Source organism: Cnephaeus nilssonii, assembly GCF_951640355.1.
Source record: "Cnephaeus nilssonii genome assembly, chromosome: 2".
NCBI classification, from domain to species: Eukaryota; Metazoa; Chordata; class Mammalia; order Chiroptera; family Vespertilionidae; genus Cnephaeus; species Cnephaeus nilssonii.
Genome location: NC_137073.1, coordinates 10,031,063 through 10,049,884, shown reverse-complemented (window position 1 = coordinate 10,049,884; position 18,822 = coordinate 10,031,063). Strand labels below are relative to the sequence as shown.

At 43.7% G+C, this 18,822-nt stretch overlaps 1 protein-coding gene, 1 long non-coding RNA gene and 1 pseudogene across 5 annotated transcripts in view; 1 reads left to right on the top strand and 2 right to left on the bottom strand.

Annotated features, from left to right (window-relative positions):
• Positions 1-3,576: 3,576 nt before the first annotated feature.
• On the bottom strand, positions 3,577-3,994 carry LOC307116676 (histone H3.3A-like; annotated as a pseudogene). The gene has a single exon. The product of its transcript is annotated as a histone H3.3A-like (transcript).
• A 2,178-nt stretch (positions 3,995-6,172) lies between these two features.
• Positions 6,173-13,442, bottom strand: LOC307106098. The gene is made up of 3 exons (XR_013814088.1): positions 13,360-13,442; positions 6,957-7,106; positions 6,173-6,341 (listed from the first exon to the last, which is right to left on the bottom strand). It is a non-coding gene; the product is annotated as an uncharacterized lncRNA (long non-coding RNA).
• Positions 13,443-13,617: 175 nt separating this feature from the next.
• Positions 13,618-18,822, top strand: part of SRCAP (Snf2 related CREBBP activator protein) — a 36,781-nt gene continuing 31,576 nt past the window's right edge. For 2 of the 3 annotated variants that reach the window (XM_079782073.1, XM_079782075.1), the window contains exons 1-2: positions 15,784-15,982; positions 17,181-17,432. In XM_079782073.1, the coding sequence (XP_079638199.1) occupies positions 15,929-15,982; positions 17,181-17,432 (306 nt within the window). In that variant the 5' untranslated portion in view covers positions 15,784-15,928. Of the gene's footprint in view, positions 13,688-15,058; positions 15,133-15,719; positions 15,983-17,180; positions 17,433-18,822 lie in introns of those variants that run through there. The other variant, XM_079782074.1, reaches the window with a different exon arrangement.

Below are 18,822 nucleotides of genomic sequence, written 5' to 3'. Positions count from 1 at the left end.
GACCTCCTGGTTAATAGGTCAATGCTCAACCACTGTGGCATGCCTATTGGGCTAAAAAAGATTTTTAATTTTTCAATTGCAGTTGACAGATAATATTAGTTAGATGTACAACATAGTGATTTGACACTTATATACTTATGAAATGATCACCCCAATAAATCTAGTACCCACTTGACACAAATATTATATACAATATTATTGACTATATTCCATATGCTGTATTTTATATCCCCATGACTATTTTTATAACTACTAATTTGTACTTTGTAATCCCTTTACCCTTTTCACCCATCCCCCTGACTGACCTCCCACCTGGCAACCATCAATTTGTCCTCTGTATCTGTGTATTTGTTTCTCTTTTGTTTGTTCATTTTTTGTTCTTTAGATTCCACATATAAGTGAAATCATATGGTATTTGTCTTTCTCTGTCTCACTTAATTCACTCAGCAAAATACCCGGTAGGTCCATCCATGTTGTCACAAATGGTAAAATTTCATTCTTTCTTTTATGGCTGAACAATATTCTATTGTATATATGTACCACATCTCTTTAACCATTTATCTATTAATGGACACTTAGGTTGCTTCATATCTTGGCTATTGTAAATAATGCTGCAATAAATACAGGGATGCATATGTTTGGATTTCTTTGGCTAAATACACAGAAGTGGAATTGCTGGGTCATAATGTAGTTCTGTTTTTTTAATTTTTTTGAGAAAACTCCATACTGTTTTCCATAGTGGCTGCACCAATTTGCAATCATACCAACTGTGCACAAGGATTCCCTTTTCTCCACATCCTCGACAACACTTGCTTTTTGTTGATTTATTGAAGATAGTCATTCTGACAAGTGTGAAGTCATATCTCATTGTGGATTGTGGGGTTTTTTGTTTTGTTTTGTTTTTTGGTTAATCCTCACCTGAGGACATTTTTTCCCCATTGATTTTTAGAGAGAGTGGAAGAAAGGGAGATGGTGAGATAGAAATAGATAGAGAAACATCCATGTGAGAAAGACATATCGATTGGTTGCCTGCAGCACGTGCCCCAGTTGGGGTCAAACCTGCAACCCAAGTATGTGCCATTGACCAGGAATCAAACCTGAGACCCTTCGGTGCACAGGCTAACGCTCTATCCACTGAGCCGCACTGGCCAGGGCTTATTGTGTTTGTTTTGTTTTGTTTAATCTTCACCTGAGGATATTTTTCCATTGATTTTAGAGAGAGTGGAACAGAGAGGGAAAGGCCGAGAGAAACATCGATGTGAGAGAAACAAATTGATTGGTTGCTCCCTAACCAGGGACCAGGCCAGGGAGGAGCCTGCAACCGAAGTAAGTGCCCTTGACCAGAATCGAACCCGGGGCTCTTCGGTCCACACAGGCAGACACTCTATCTACTGAGCCAAACCGGCTAGGGCCTCATTGTGGTTTTAATTTGTATTTCTCTGATGATTAATGAGCATCTTTTCATATATGTTAGCCATCTGCATATACTCTTTAGAGAAGGTCTATTCAGGTCCTCTCCCTATTTTTAAATCAGATTGAGGGTTCTTTTATATTAAATTGTAGAGTTTTGGGTTTGTTTGTTTTTTACATATTTTGGATATTAACCCCTTAGCCAATGTATCATTGGCAAATATGTTCTCCCATTCAATAGGTTGTCTTTTCATTTTGTTGATGGCTTGCTTTGTTGTGCAAAAACCTTTTAGTTTAGTGTAGTCCCATATATTTATTTTTTCATTTGTAACCCATACCCGAGGAGACATATAAAAAAAATATATTGTTAAGAGCAATGTCACAGAGTTTACTGCATATATTTTCTTCTGGGAGTTTTATGGTTTCAGGTCTCTAAGTATTTTTTTATTTTTCTATAATCCTCACCTGAGGATATGTTTTTATTGATTTTAGAGAGAGGTTGCCTTCCATACGCACCCCGACTGGGGACCAAACCCACAACCTTTTGGTGTATGGGATAATGCTCCAACCAACTGAGCCACTGGCCAGGGCTCAGGTCTTTAAGTCTTTCAGTATTTAATCCATTTTGAGTTTATTCTTGTGCTAGAGGCCCGGTGCATGAATTCGTACACCAGTGGGGTCCCTCGGCCTGACCTGCAGGATCGGGCCAAACCAGCTCTCCGACATCCCCTGAGGGGTCCCAGATTGCAAGAGAGTGCAAGCCAGGCAGAGGGACCCTACCAGTGCATGATTGGGGCCAGGGAGAGATGCAGGAGGTTGGCAAGCCAGGGAGGGACTGTGGGAGGGCTCCAGGGCGTGTCCAGACTATCTCAGTCCTGTTGGGCCGGACTCCAGCAGCAAGCTAACCTACCGGTTGGAGTGTCTGCCCCCTGGTAGTCAGTGCACGTCATAGCGAGCAGTTGAGTGGCCTTAGCATATCATTAGCATATTACGCTTTGATTGGTTGGACGGCTGACCAGTGGACTGGACACTTAGCATATTAGGCTTTTATTATATATGCTATGGTGTAAGAAAGTGGTCTAGTTTAGTTTTTTTGCATATATCTGTCCAATTTTCCCAACACCATTTACTGAAGAGACTGTCTTTGCTCCATTATATATTCTTGCCTCCTTTGTCAGAGATTAATTGATCATATAGGTGTGAATTTATTTCTGGGCTCTCTATTTTGTTCCATGACCTATGTATGTTTTTATACCAGTACCATGCTGTTTTTAAAAATACATATTTTATTGATTTTTAGAGAGAGGAAAGGAGAGGGATAGAGAGATAGAAACATCCATGAGAGAATGAGAGAAAAACATCAGATCAGCTGCCTCCTGCGTGCCCCCTACTGGGGATTTACCCACAACCAGGGTATGTGCCCTGACTAGGAATCAAACCATGTACTCCTGGTTCATAAGTCGATGCTCATCCATTGAAAAACAGCGGCCAGGCAGTACCATGCTGTTTTGATTACAATAACCTTGTAGTATAGTTTGGAATTATAGTGAATCTGTAGGTTGCTTTGGGTAGTATGGACATTTTAACAATGTTAATTCTTCCTATTCATAACTTTCCATTTATTGTATCTTCAATTTTTCTTTTTTAAAATAGTTTAATGTATTTTAATATCAAACTTACAGGAACAGCACAGAAGATAGACAACATTAAAAACATGTACTTTCACGTAGGAAAACTAAGTTAGAAAAGTATAGTGAATGGATGGAATGAACTGTATGATGAAAATGCTACAAACACCATTTAGTTGCCATCAATAAGAAATTTACTTGTTTCAAGAAAATCCAAATGCTGGCATTGTCCAGAAAAATTTAACAGGTTTATTTATATTGTTATAAAGTTGAACTGCTGAAACTTCTTCACTTAAACATTTGACTTACATTAATGCTTTATGTCCCCGCATTTAAATTTAAAAAATTCACACACAAATGAAAATGGAAAAACTGCCAATACCTGATTTCTGTCCCCTATTTTCAACTTGCAATCATATACTTAGGTACCTTTTGACCCCATGGGGGGAAAAAAACACCTAATGTTCAGAACTACCAATAATGGGAAGAGAAAAAAATTTTTTTTAAAGAATGAAATGTTTTCCATCATAGTGGATTCTTAAGCACGTTCTCCAGTTATGCGGGGTGCTAGCTGGATATCTTTTGGCATAATTGTTACCCGTTTGGCATGGATAGCACACAGGTTGGTGTCTTCAAAAAGGCCACCCAGATCGGCCTCACTGGCCTCCTGCGAAGCACCAATAGCTGCATGTTGGAAGCGCAGATCTGTTTTGAACTCCAGAGCAATTTCTTGCACCAGACGCTGGAAGGGAAGTTTGCGAATCAGTTCAGTGGACTTCTGATAACGTCTCATGTCAGGAAGTGCCCTGTACCAGGCCTGTAACGATGAGGTTTCTTCACCCCTCCAGTAGAGGGCGCACTCTTTCCAGCGGCTTTTGTAGCCAGTGGCTTCCTCGGTGCTTTACCACCAGTGGATTTGCAGGCAGTCTGCTTTGTAGGAGCCATGGTATAGAGACCTCTTTACTTACCTCCCTTCTCCTTCGGCTGGAGCTCCGTGAGCTGGAGGCAGCACAGGCATTCGAGAGCCGTTGCGAATACCCAATTTTTTCTTCAATGTCATAGTTTTCTTACTACAGGTCTTTACCTCCTTAGTTAAATTTATTCCTAAGTATTTTATTCTTTTTTTCATGCAATTGTAAATGATATTTTCTTAAGTTCTCTTTCTGATAGTTCATTATTAGTGTATAAAAATGCAATAGATTTCTGAATATTAATTTTGTATTCTGCTTCTTTACTGAATTCATTTATTTTAAAAGTTTTTTTTTTGTGTGTGTGGAATCTTTAGGGTTCTCTCTATATAGTATCTTGTTGTTTTTATAATGGCCATTATAAAAATGAGGTGATATCTCATTCTGGTTTTAATTTGCATTTTCCTAATGACTAATGATGTTGAGCATCTTTTCATTTTAGCAGTTCATTTATCTTCTTTGAAAAAAATGTCTAGTCAGATCCTTTGCCCATTTTTAAATTGGGTTATTTGTGGTTTTTTTGCTATTGTGTTGTATGTGTTATTTATGTATTTTGGATATTAACCCCTTATCAGATATATGCCACAGCTTATTTATCTATTCATATACCGAAGGACATCTTGGTTGCTTCCAAGTTTTGGCAATCTATATATATAAAAGGCTAATATGCTAAGTGCCCCTCCAACTAGTCGCTATGACATGCACTGACCACCAGGGGCTGCCGTGAGGCGCACTGGCCATTTACAAAGAAATAGCACCACGAACCTGGCGCCCACAAAGCAACACTCAGCTTCCCCCAAATGTAAGGTGACCAGACGTCCCGCTTTTGGTGGGACAGTCCCGATTTTTAACAATTTGTCCCGCGTCCCACGGTGTTTAAAAAAAGTCCAGATTTTTTGCCGAAACCGGTTTGGCTCAGTGGATAGAGCGTCGGCCTGCGGACTCAAGGGTCCCGGGTTCGATTCCGGTCAAGGGCATGTACCTTGGTTGCGGGCACATCCCCAGTAGGGGGTGTGCAAGAGGCAGCTGATCGATGTTTCTCTCTCATCGATGTTTCTAACTCTCTATCCCTCTCTCTTCCTCTCTGTAAAAAATGAATAAAATATATTAAAAAAAAAAAAGTCCAGATTTTTGGAAAGAATGCACGACAAGCTAGGGAACGGCAGGAGAACAGGAAGGGAATATACTGTTTTCGGCGGCCATGTGGCTATTTAGCCAGGATATGAGTTTTATATTATTTTTGTTAATTTTATAATGTTAAACTTTAATAATAACAAATAATTGTTGAGAACTGATTATCGAGAACTGCTTATCAAAGTTCGCATTGTTGATCAGTTGTTAGAATTCGACCACCATTGTTTGGACTTAATGAACAATGGCATTTTTGGGGATTGGCAACGACGAAAACATTTTGTAACTGTCTCTCAGACGATACACATCGTACTGCATGCTAGTAAGCTAGTTAAACAAGTGATGTCATTACAAATCAGCTATTCAGATAATTTAGGTAAGTAATTTATTTATTTATTTCATCAATACATAAATTTTCTTGAATTTAGCAGACAGTACTCGTATTATTTATATTTTATAGTGGCCAGCCTTGAAAGTGACACTTATGACTTACGTTACGGCAAATTCAGAGGAAAATAATACAAGTTAGTATTGTCATTATTTAGAAAGAAATATAGGATTAAAATAATTTTTAGCCGAAACCGGTTTGGCTCAGTGGATAGAGCGTCGGCCTGCGGACTGAAAGGTCCCAGGTTCGATTCCGGTCAAAGGGCATGTACCTTGGTTGCGGGCACATCCCCAGTAGGGGGTGTGCAGGAGGTAGCTGATCGATGTTTCTCTCTATCCCTCTCTCTTCCTCTCTGTAAAAAATCAATAAAATATATTAAAAAAATAATAATAATTTTTAAAATAGTTACTTTATAACAATCAAATTAATTTAACTTATAAACTAACAATAAAATATGTTCATGTAATTATGTACCTACTTACTGTGTTTTTAAGCAATATGTATATAATAATTTATAATATAATTTTAAATTATTTTTTTTAGATTTTTAACATAATGAGTAAGAAAAGAAGATGCAAATTCAACGATGATCTAAGCAGTGAATTTCCTTTTATTAAAAAAACCAAAAGTGGCCGAGGCCGGTTTGGCTCAGTGGATAGAGCGTTGGCCTGCGGACTGAAAGGTCCCAGGTTCGATTCCGGTCAAGGGCACGTACGTTGGTTGCGGGCACATCCCCAGTAGGGGCGTGCAGGAGGCAGCTGATCAATGTCTCTCTTTCATCGATGTTTCTGACTCTCTATCCCTCTCTCTTCCTCTCTGTAAAAAAAAAAAAAAAAAAAGTGATTACAATATAGACCAAATTTTTAATCAAGAACCCCCCCCCCCCCGCCCCGGGGCCGAAACCGGTTTGGCTCAGTGGATAGAGCGTCGGTCTGCGGACTCAAGGGTCCCCGGTTCGATTCCGGTCAAGGGCATGTACCTGGGTTGCGGGCACATCCCCAGTAGGGGGTGTGCAAGAGGCAGCTGATCGATGTTTCTCTCTCATCAATGTTTCTAACTCTCTATTCCTCTCTCTTCCTCTCTGTAAAAAATCAATAAAATTTTTTTAAAAAGAACCCCCCCTACCCCCCACCCCCGGTCAAAACATCCCGCTTTACCAATGTTAAAATCTGGTCACCTTACCCAAATGGGACAAAGGCTAGGCCACCACTCCGGAGCAACAGCCCACCAAATCACAGCCTATGCTGCCAAGACCCCATGGCACAAAATGTGGCCCACAGCCCAGCCCAGCCCTGAAACAGTCACTGTAGGTGCCGGTAATGACGTCACATAGCAATGCCTGGCTTCCTCTCCCTAGCAATCACTAGCCTCCTTGCAGCTTCTTCAGCCCAGGAACACGATTTGCTTTATAGCCAGGTGCAAACATTTTACCCTTTAACGAAATGTCTGAAGCGTTTTCCAGGGTCTCATCTCATTTGATCCTCACAGAAGTCCTGGAGTAGGTACATAGGAGACTTGGTAGAATTCTATTTTCTTTTCATTAGCCAGAAAACAGAGATTTAGAAAGTTTAGAAACTTGACCTGAATGAAAAGAAGTAAGAAATGGTGAACCTTGAAAATGACTTCAGGTTTTCTCACTGTGCAGAACATAGTCAAACACTGCTGTAGTTAAATATTTTACCCTTTGTTCTCCCTGCATGATCTACAATAATAATCTGCTTCAGTTGCTATTTACTGCTGTGTTGCTGATAATTAACTGAAAGAGAAATTGGGGTGCTTCACTGGGCTGGGAAAAGTTTAGCTAAATTAGAAACAGGTCTAATTAAGTAAGTTTATTCTCTTCATATAAAAGGCTAAGTTATGCGGGATGCATATAAAGCTCTCACTGGCTCCAGTTGCACGCATGTGTTTCCCCCTATCATTGTTGATCGTGAATTTGGTTGACACTTGTATTATAAAGGGCGAATAGTGATATTCAAATATTTCTTTTTTAAAAATATTTTTTTATTGATTTCAGAGAGGAAGGGAGACGGAGAGAAAGAGAGAGAAAGAGATAGAAACATCAATGATGAGAGAGAATCATCGATCAGCTGCCTCCTGCACGCCCCCCACTAGGGATCGAGCCTGTATGCCCTTGACCGGAATCGAACCCGGGACCCTTTAGTCCGCAGGCCGACGCTCTATCCACTGAGCCAAGCCGGCTAGGGAATATTTCTTCTAATTAATTTCCTTTCAATGTGCATGAATCCATGCACCGGGCCACTAGTCATGAATAAAACCTCTATAAACACCTGTGTGTAGTTTTTGGATGGACATATGTTTTCAACTCCGTTTCAAGTTACAAAGAGTGTAATTGCTGCTTCCTGTAGTGAGGGTATGCTTACTCTTATAAGAAACTACCAAACTGTCTTCAAAGTGGCTGCACTATTTTGCATTCCCACCAGCTATCAATGAGAGTTCTTATTGTTTCACATCTTCAGTATTTGGTACTGTCAGTATTTCAGATTTTGGTCATTCAAATAGATATGTAGTGGTATCTCATTGTTATTTTAATTTGCATTTTCCTGATAACATGATGTAGCACACCTTTTTGTTTTTTTCTCTTTTTTTGGAGTATCTTTTTATATGCATACTTGACATCTGTATGTCTGTTTGATGAGTTGTCTGTTAAGTTCTTTGGCCCATTTTTAATCAGCTTGCTTGTTTTCTTATTGTAGAGTTTTAAGAGTTCTTTGTAAATTTTGGATAAGTTCTTTATCAGATGTGTCTTTTGCAAATATTTTCTCCTAGTCTGTGGCTTGTCTTATTGCTTGACATTGTCTTTCACAGAGCAGAAGTTTTAAATTTAGTGAAGTTCAGATTGTCAATTATTTCTTTCATGGATCATGCCTTTGGTGTTGAATCAAAAAGTCATCATTATCACATCCAAGGTCATCTAGGTTTTTCTCCTATTTTTCTTTTCTTTTTTTAAAAAATATATTTTATTGATTTTTTGCAGAGAGGAAGGGAGAGGGATAGAGAGTTAGAAACATCGATGAGAGAGAAACATCGATCAGCTGCCTTCCGCACACCCCCTACTGGGGATGTGCCCGCAACCAAAGTACATGTCCTTGACTGGAATCGAACCTGGGACCCTTGAGTCCACAGGCCGACGCTCTATCCACTGAGCCAAACCAGTCAGGGCATCTCCTATTTTTCTCTTACCTTCTATTTTTTTTAATCTTTAAAAAAATATTTTTATTGATTTCAGAGAAGGGAGAGGGAGAGATAGAAACATCAATGATGAGCCCTGGCCAGTTTGGCTCAGTGGATAGAGAGAACATCGGCCTGGGAACTGAGGGGTCCCGGGTTTTATTCCGGTCAAGGACACATGTCCAGGTTGCAGGCTTGATCCCCAGCGTGGGGCATGCAGGAGGCAGCCGGTCAATGATTCTCATCATTGATGTTTCTATCTCTCTCTCCCTCTCCCTCCCTCTCTGAAATAAAAAAAAAAAAAGAAACATCAATGATGAGAGAGGATAATTGATTGGCCACTTCCTGCACACCCCACACTGCGGATCAAGCCTGCAACCCCCGGCATATGCTCTGACTCAAATTGAACCGTGACATTCTGGTTCATAGGTTGACAACCACTGAGCCACGCCGGCCAGCCACTTACCTTCTATTTTATCCTGTTATCTTATGGAAGTTTTATAGCTTTGTGCCTCACATCTAGGTCTGTGTTCTATTTTAAGTTAATTTTTGTGAAGGGTGTAAGGTCTATGTTGAGATTAATATTTTTGTGGATGTCCAGTTGTTCCAGCATCATTCGTTATAAAGACGATCTTTGCTCCATTGTATTGCCTTTGTTCCTTTGTCAAAGAGCAGTTGACAATATTTATGTGGGTCGACTTATGGGCTCTTTATTTAGTTCCACTGATCTATTTGTCTAGTCTTTTACCAAAATCACACTGTCTTGATTACTGCAGCTTTATAGTCTTGGTGTCAGATTATGTCAGTTTTCAATTTTGTTCTCCTTCAATATTGTGTTGGCTATTCTGGTTCTTTTGCCCCTCCATATAAACTTTGGAATCAGTCCATTGATATCCACAAAACAACTTACTGAGATTTTGATTGGGATTGCATTAAATCTATGGATCAAGTTCAGAAGAAAAACTGAAATCTTGATGATATTGAGTCTTTATAATTCATTTTTCATCCAACCAAAATTTCATTTGTAAAGTTGAACCAACAATCTCTTTCTCACCAGGTTGTTTGAAATGTTTTTCATTAACTTATTAGTTATCTAGAGAGCACTTCAGACTCTGTAATAATGTCCCTGCTCTCAGAGAGTTTATCTTGGGTTGGGAGATACCCAATAAACAAGCATATAAATAAATTAATAATTTCAGATAACTGAGGAAAACATGTGCTAGAGTGACTGGCAGTGAAAAGGATACTTAATGCCAGGAAACTTCTCAGAGGAGGCAATGTTTGAACTATGATCTTCATGAAAAGGGAGAAATAGCCATAAGAAAAAAAAATCAGACAACAAAGATGAGGGCTTTGGGAGCAGCAGAAATGAACTTGACATATGGTTTGGAGAAGAGCATGGTGGCTATAGTATAGTGAGCAAGGGGTAAATGAAGTTAAAAAAAAACAGGCAGGTGTCAATGCCTATAGAGTTATTTTCATTTATTTTTTAAATAAAATTAGTTTAAAATTTTAAGTATAAAATACATGCTGCGAGGTACATAAATTTTAAGTGCACAGCTCAGAGAATGTTTACATCTGTACACTCCGTTGGATATAACTTCATTCAGATCAAGACATAGAACAGAGGTCAGGAAACATTTTTTGTAAAGTGTCAGATAGCAAATAGTTTAGACTTTGTGGGCCTATGGTTTCAGTTGCAACTGCTCAGCTCTGCTATTGCAGCCGGAAAGAAGCCATAGATGCTATGTAAGTGGATGCACACGGTTTTTTCAATAAACCTTTAGTGAACACTGAAATTTTAATCACACAGAATTTTCATGCGTCACAAAATACTACTCTCATTGTGATTTTTCCTCAACTACTTGACAATGTAAAAAGCATTCTTAGCTTATGGGCTGTATAAAAATATTTAGTAGGCAGTACTTGCCCTTCAGACCACAGTTTACCAACTTCTTATATAATTCATTTTTAGTATCCTCCTTGTACCTCCTCCCAGTAAAATCCCTCTCCCCCAAAGTTATTGCTATGATTTTGTCACCATCAATTAATTTTGCCTGCCCTGGAACTTTAAAGAAATGGAATCATATGTATATAGTCTTATTAGAGGCCCGATGCATGAAATTCGTGCATGGGTGCGGTCCCTAGGCCTGGCTGGTGATTGAAGCGTGAGCATCTGGCGTGGAAGAGCAAGTCCCAGCTGATCTCTGGGCCCTGGGCAGCACCTGGGCCCCGGCCCGCACCCTTCCTCCTTCTCCCCCCCCCCCCGCCTCGGTGCCACAGGAAAGCTGGGTGGGCAGCGTGCTCTCTCCCAGCTGGCCTCGCAGCCAGCTCCTGTGTGAACCCCCCATGGGGAGCCCAACTGGCTCCTGAGCTCCCTACGGCTGAGGCCCGGCTCACCTTGAAGAGGCCATGCCGGGACCTGAGCACGGGGCCTTCCCTGGCGCAAGAGCCCTGGTGTCCCTGGGAGGGTAGCAGGTGGAGTGAGAGCGAGCTTGGCGGACACCCCCCATTCTCACCACACCTCCATCCCATCACCCCAGGTTGGTCGCCACCCCCTGGTGGTCAGCACCCGGGAGAACTCCTGGTCTCCTAGTCGAGTGGAACAACCGCCGGAGGGGGTAATTTGCATATTAGGCTTTTATTATATAGGAGGTTTGGCTTCTTCAGCTCATCATATCTTTCCTGTGATGATTTAAGTGGACTAAGATGCCATTTGGATGTCTTAACTTTGAGAGCAACATGATCTGATTTACATGAAAAAGACACTCTGGTTGCTGTATGAATAATGGAGTGAAGGGAAATAGGAGTGGAAGTGGAAGCCCAGTTAGGAGTAACCCAAGCAAGAGGTGATGGTGACTAGACCAGGGTAATAGTCATGGAAATAGGAGGTTTGGATTTGAGTTTGAGATCACGTATCCAATACCAGTTATTTTTTAAAGTATTATAATGCAAGTAGCTCATACTAATTTCCTGAATCTTTCTGAGCCTGGAATCATGAATTCGCATGTATTAACTATGTCTCTATACTCAAAGGGTTAATAATACCTTTTGGAGTGGTGTAGACAGACCATGAATCCACATACAATGCAATCAGTACTTTAAGAAGCCTAGGAAGCTATGGGAGCCAGAAGGGTGTTATACCAGCCTGGGGGTGGTCAAGAGAGATCACCTGGGGGTTGTGGCCCTTGAGCTAAATTCTAAGAAGGAATAGTTTAAAGCAGCAGTCGCCAACCTTTCGGACCTCACGGACCACCAGTGGTCCACGGACCACCGGTTGGCGACCGCTGGTTTAAAGGATGAAAAGGTATATGGGAAGACCAAATGGTGTGAAATCTCATGGAAGTTCAGTGTGGTTCTATGATGAGAGCTCATAAATATATGAGCCTGGCGTGGAAAAAGACTTTGAACTGGGTCTAAATGGTTGGGCATGCCACCATTTATTCAATCAAACAACTACTCCTAGGTGCTTCTATGTGCCTTGAGACTCACGGAGAGGCCTGAGGTAGCAAACTAGAAACCTGTGGGCTGAATCTGACGCTTACTTGTATTTTGCCCCACATTCTTATAGGATCACTGGAATAGTGGTTTTAACGGCGGCTGTTCTTTAAGACAGAGTATATGGTCTCCTGTTCTTCACATTCCTCCTTTGCTTCTCTTCACCTTATTTACACTACTTCCTGGCCCTTTTAGGTTTTTGAGTTTTCATCCCTGGTTTTTGTTGTAAGTAAAATAGGACTTCCAGTCAATGACACAGAGAGAATGATCAACATTTGAATAGGGAAGAGCTAACCTAAGTAGATGAAGAGATGAGAGCTTTATCAGGGCTTCCTAACCTGACTCCTAGGGTGGACTTTAGGTGGTGCAATTAAAAATATATATTTATTGATTTCAGAGAGAGGAAGAGGGAGATAGAAACATCAGTGATGTGAGAGAATCATCAATCAGCTGCCCCCTACATGCCCCCTACTGGGGATCGAACCCACAACCTAGGTATGTGCCCTGGTGTGGCTCAACCACTGAGCAACACCAGCCAGGCAGGTGGTGCAATTTGTGAGTGTGAGCATCCTTGTGACTTAGACTGCTTGGCTATGAATCTTGGCTTTGGGCCCGTCACTGGTTAATATATAAGCCTCAATTCATTTGTAAAATGGGTGTATTGTTAAGATTAAATGAGACAATTAATGTATAAAGTGGCCTTAATAGAAATTAACTGTTATTATTATTCTATTCTGGGTTTAGGGTATCGATTTTCAAAGGGGTTATTAACCTAGAAGTTGGCGAACAGATGGCACAGGTGTTTGGGAGCTATCTGGAATACTACCCTTCTGTAAAACGAAGCAGCTCTATGTTAAGTGGATTGCAGTGGGAATCCGGAGACCCAGGCTCTACTGTTAACTTGTTGAAAGTACCTGACAAATTGCTTCAGCTTTCTGGGTAATCTATTAAAAGGCGGGAACTGGTTCGACTTGGCAGCCGCAACGCAGCCCAGTGGCAGCTTCAGTGAGGGAGGGCAGACATTCAGCCGCGGGGCAAGCGCGGAGCCTCCAGGCCAACTACACCTCCCAGCCTGCTTTGCGCTTCGGGCAGCGCCCTACGCTAAGCGCACGCGAGCCTCCCCGCATTTCCAACCTCCAGTTACCGTCTCTCGCGAGAGGACGGGCCGCGCCGGCGGTAGCGATAGCTGTGGTGGTGCTGGTGCAGGTGGTGGCGGCCGAGACGGCAGCGGCCATTTTGGTGAGGCCTCGGAAACGGCGGCGGCGGCGGCGGTTCGCTGGGGCTACCGTCTCATTTTTCCCACCCACCGTCCGCACCTTTGTGGTGTGAGAGGAGGCAGTGGACGCACGGCGGTGGTAGTAGTCGCAGGCCCCAGGGGAATTTAAAGGCCGCGAAGGCGGCGACCAAGAGGGGGTCCTCCCCCCTCCTCTGCTGCGGGAGGGGGGGTGGTGCGTACGCCCCCGAGGACGCAGGTAAGGAGAGGGAGACAAGATGGCGGACGCTCCACAGTTCCCCCTCCCCTGACGGGTGATTGCGCGCGCATCTTTCCGCCACCGCCTTCCCTCCCTCCTTCCCGGGGTGCTGCGCGCGCACCTTCGGCCGGGGCCCCGGGGCCGGTACGCGAGGCTGTCGGCGCGCGCCCATAGAGAGACAGGCTGAGGGGGGCCAGGCCGGCCGGCACTGGGCCTGGGCGCGTCTCCTCTCCCTTCCCGCCCGTCTGCGCACGCGTGCCTGAGCGAGCGAGCGAGCCCTGAGAGGACGGACCCAGGTGTGCTCCTGCCCGCCCACCACCCCCAGCCCCTCTCAGGGGCGCGGGAAGAGGAAGGGGGGCGTGGGATGAGTAGTCGGGGCGTGCGCCCACCATATCCAGTCAGGGACCAGGATCTGGCTGCTCGAGTCCTTCTTTATCTCAGCCTTTCGCGGTCTGGTAGTGGGGGCTCCCGGACGGGCAGGGATGCGAGGCTACCCAGCCCTGCGACCCTTGTGTGCGTGGGCTTGGGTTCTGGCGGGAGCCCCCGGGCGATGCGCGCAGCCGGCTCTCTCCGCCTCCAGCCGCGCACGCGCGGGCCCCTCCCCCACTCGCGCATGTTGGGTGGGGTGTTAGTCCAGGAGGGGGCGGGGCTATCTCAGGGCTAGTGGCAACTTGGGGTAGAGGTCAGGGGTCATGCTGGGTTAGACTGTTGGGAGGGGTGTGAGACGGTAATGAAGCCTTGGGTTAAGCGTTCTAGCAAGCTTCTTGTATTCCAGTTAGCGCGGGTCCTGTGACTGTTGTGGAGGAGGGGGTGACTCAAAGGCAGCACCGTGGTTAAGGAATTTCCTTAAACACTGGGGAAACACTTCCGGGCCTTGTGTGGATTTACCCGCCTGTTTCCGGGCCATGTTTCTTTGCTATGCGGCCTTCTTCACATAGGATTGTTCCTCTCATGTTTCCTGCTGTAGTTCTAGTGTTTCGGGAAGTGTCTCCTAGTGCAGGTATGGGAGTCAGGGGGCCCTGCCCTGTTCTCCTGTGACAGTGTTCTGTTCTCACTGGCACCTTTTTGAGCTTCTAGATGTGACAAGTTTTTTTTCTTTGTTATTTGCCCTCCATTCAGTTGGAACCTTTTACCCTTGGGCTTTTCAACTTTTTTTTTTTTGGCTTCCCTGCTCTTCCCACTAGTCAGAATTTGGATTTGCTTTGATTTTTCTGAAATTTGAACTTTTCCTAATGCTGTAACTCTTTTTTTTCAGCCTTTGCACTGACTTGGGAATATTTAAAAGCTTCAAAAGTTGGTGTAAAGAAGGCTTGGATGGATGTTGGTAAATGTGGATTAATTCCTCACTGCTGTTTTCTTCTTCTGTTTCAGTTGTGATTCCCCTCAGTACGGCGGCACCGTGGAAGTACAGACTTTCACAGGGGGTGTGGTCTCAGCTCACACAGGTAAGTGTTCAGATACCATTTTGTATACTGATGCTAATGAGAGAGATGTTTGAGATAATGAGAGAATTATAGCTTAATACTTCTGGGTTGATGATAACATCGCAACAATAGACCTGGGACTGTGGATAGAGAAAGATTTGATCGCCCTGGCTCTACCAAGAATAGCATGTCCTCCATGGTTTTGGCATTAGACTACCTAAGTTTAAGTCCTCCAACCACTTCCTTATTGTGACCTTACACAAGTCATTTGGTGCCTCTGTATCCTGATTTCTTTCTAACTTGTAAAATAGAGAAAATATTAGAATGTAAGCTCCATTTATGTCAGGATTTTTTCTGCATGGCTCTATCCTTAGTATGTAGGAGGAACTAAGTAAATAATTATGAAATGAAAAGTACCTGGTTCATAAGGTAGATAAGCGGGTATAGAATACATCAAGTACAAAGTGAAGTATCTGACACATAGTAGATGCTCAAAAATGCAGGCTATAAACAGTGTTTACTTATCTTTTTAATGTTATCTTTGGTTATTTAAAAGATTCTTTAATATTTTAAAAATCCCATTTCTACTCTTTTCTACCCTACTTTAGGTGCTCCAGAGGCCAGTGGACCTGAGCGGAGGCTGGGACGCCCTAGTGGGCCCCGGGCCCTGGAAGGCGGGTCCCGGTGGCCTGTGGCCCAGAATGAGGCCAGCTCCCAGCATGCCCTGCAGCCGGACGCCAACCCCTCGGCCAGCAGCAGTGGTGACAACGACCCAGTCGTACTTCAGGCATCCAAAGAGGAGCCTGGGAGTGGGACCATGCAGAGCAGCCCCTCCCCTGCTCACCCTCAACTCCCAGTCCTACAGACACAGGTTTGAAAGTGGAGAGGATTCCTTCTCTGCTTCTGCTTTGTGGGCTGCTGGCTCTGAGGCAGAAGAGCAGGACTTAGCCATATTTCTATGATCCTAGCTACCTTAATACTGAGATAGGAGAATCTTCAGGTGGACTGGTAAACCTGTTGGATACTTACATTGTACTTTATATTAGTGTATCATTGATCACTGAGAGTCTGGAAACTCCTTGTTACCTGAAAAAGGTTGAATTAGGCCAGATTGGAAATGGAGGTTAGGACATTATGCTCCCAAGACTGTCTGCTTTGCAAATAGCTGTTTCTTTCTCGAAACTGGCATAAGTTAAGCGTTATGGATGGTGTGTGTGTGTAGTGTTCATTCCTTTGCCATACCAAGGAAGTTAAGAGAGTGTATGTGGGGAAGTCATTTCTTTTTAAACTAGTCTGACCTAGGTTTGTTTACAGTAGGCTTTTGATGGTTATGGATTTGATATTTGTAATTTTCCTGAGCAGCTGGAAAATTTTGTGACATTGTCTTTTGTCATTTAGCTGAGTAGGAATGTAAGTAACACACTGAAGCTTGTGTGCTGGAGTGAATTTAATGAGTTCTCTCACAATCCACATTTAAGTAGGACTTTGTTCTCTACTTCATATTGCTTGTGCAAGACCTTGTAAAATAATAGGTGGGTGTTTGAAGACAGTGACCAACCCCCCCATCCCTTTCCCCTTACACCTCACCAGTAAAGGAAACTACCAAGATTGGTAATAAAGAGGTTTAGGTGATCTTGTGTTTTTTGTTTTTGTTTTTTTGAGGCCTTTTGAATTTGGTGATAGCTCAAATTTATTTGCATAGGTGAATCTGCCATACTTGATGGGAAAATAGGGATTTATTTGTGTAAGTGAAATCATTGAGGTCCTGAAAAGTTCATTAAAATTTGAAATCATCTGCTATAGTATTCTTGAAGACTATAGCTATGAAAGAATAGCTTATAGTATTCTTTAATGCCATCAGGCTATAACTCCTCTTGCATGCCAGACTTCTATTATAAGCTTGGTCTGCCCTCTTGAACACCTTAAAACTTTACCTAGGTTTGTATTTATAAGATGAGGTTGATAGTTACTTCAGAGCTTTTTTCTTGTAAAGATAGAGTGAACTAATGTACTTCAAACTCCTGGTACAGTTTAAAGCATTCATTTTATCTTCATTTTTCCTTTTCTAGATGGTGTCGGACGGCATGACAGGCAGCAATCCTGTGTCCCCTGCCTCATCCAGTTCCCCAGCCTCTAGTGGGGCAGGTGGCATCTCCCCCCAGCATATAGCTCAAGATTCCTCTCTGGATGGACCTCCAGGGCCCCCAGATGGTGCCACCGTGTCCCTGGAGGGGCTCAGCTTACTCCAGGCCGCTGACTTGGCTAACAAGGGCCCAAAGTGGGAGAAGAGCCATGCTGAGATCGCAGAGCAGGCCAAGCATGTATGTATTGGGAGGGTTTATGAGGATTCTTGATAATATTCTTCCCTGAACTGCTATGTTCCATGGATATTTTACATTACTTTTCTCATTATGTGTAAATTCTGCCTTAACTTACATGATCTTGAGCTAGTCTCTTGAAATCTGAGCCTTATTTCCTTTTCTATGAAATAGAGCTGGTGTAATCCTATCTAATAAAAAGGGAATATGCTAATTGACCATCACTCCGTCACAAAGATGGCTGCACCCACAGCTGAGGCCAAATTCCCATAAGGAGCCTTAACAAGCAATTAGCAGGGACCTGAGGCTACACCCTCCCCCGCCCCCGTGGGGCTTGACAGGGGACCTCAAGCCACGCCTCCCACCCAGCAGGGCTTGACAGGGGACCTCAGGCCGTGCCCCCCACCCCAGCACCGGGCCAGGGGACCTGAGGCTGTGCCCCCCTGCCTGGCTGGGCTTGACGGGACCTGAGGCCGTGCCCCCCATCCAGTGGGGCTTGATGGGGGACTTCAGGGTGTACCCCCAGTGCTGGGTTGGGGGAACTTGGACCACGCCCCTGCCCAGTGGGGCTTGACGGGGGACCTGGTGCTGGGCCGGGGGACCTGAGGCTGTGCCTCCCCGCCTGGCGGGGCTTGATGGGGACCTCAGGCCATGCCCCCCACCCAGCGGGGCTTGACAGGGGATCTCAGGCCGTGTACCCCGTCCTGGCAGGGCTTGACAAGGGTGGGACTGGCCGGGTCTGGATCTAGCCCAATGGGAGGGGCCGGCCGGGTCTGGGTCTCACTCGATTTTGAGGTGCATGTGGGTGGGCGGGGACTTGACTCTGGGTCCCGTGGTGTGTCCCAGACTCTGACAGGAGGAAGGTTTTCATATACATTTTACTAATTTTCTTTCATCTCTGACACTTCTATTATAGAGAAAGGGCAATTATTTCCTCTAATTAATCCCCTTTTAATGTGCACGAATTTCATGCACCGGGTCACTAGTAGTCTATAGGCTGTTAGGACGTAACATTAAAGACATCAAAGTGCTTTGTAAGCTGTGAGGCTCTTAAGATTTACTGGTTGCTGCTGCTTATTTACCCGGTGGTGAGTGTGCACCACCTGGAGAATGGTTAGATATGCATTCTTACTCCTCTCTTCCCTACCCATTCAAACTAAAGGGTGGGCCCGCAATCTGTCTTTAAAAGTACTTCAGATGACTCTCAGGCACGCTCTAATTTGAGAGCCGTTGGTCTAAATGCTCATGTTCTTCCTGATATTTTCTTCATCAGATTATTTAGTTTCGTGATTCATGTCTGGCTGTTCGTTCCTCTGGATTAGTTTTTGTCAGGAGAGCATAAGAATAATGAGGGCAGTTGTCTTCAGTTTTTAAGTCATGTCTCTTAAATGAA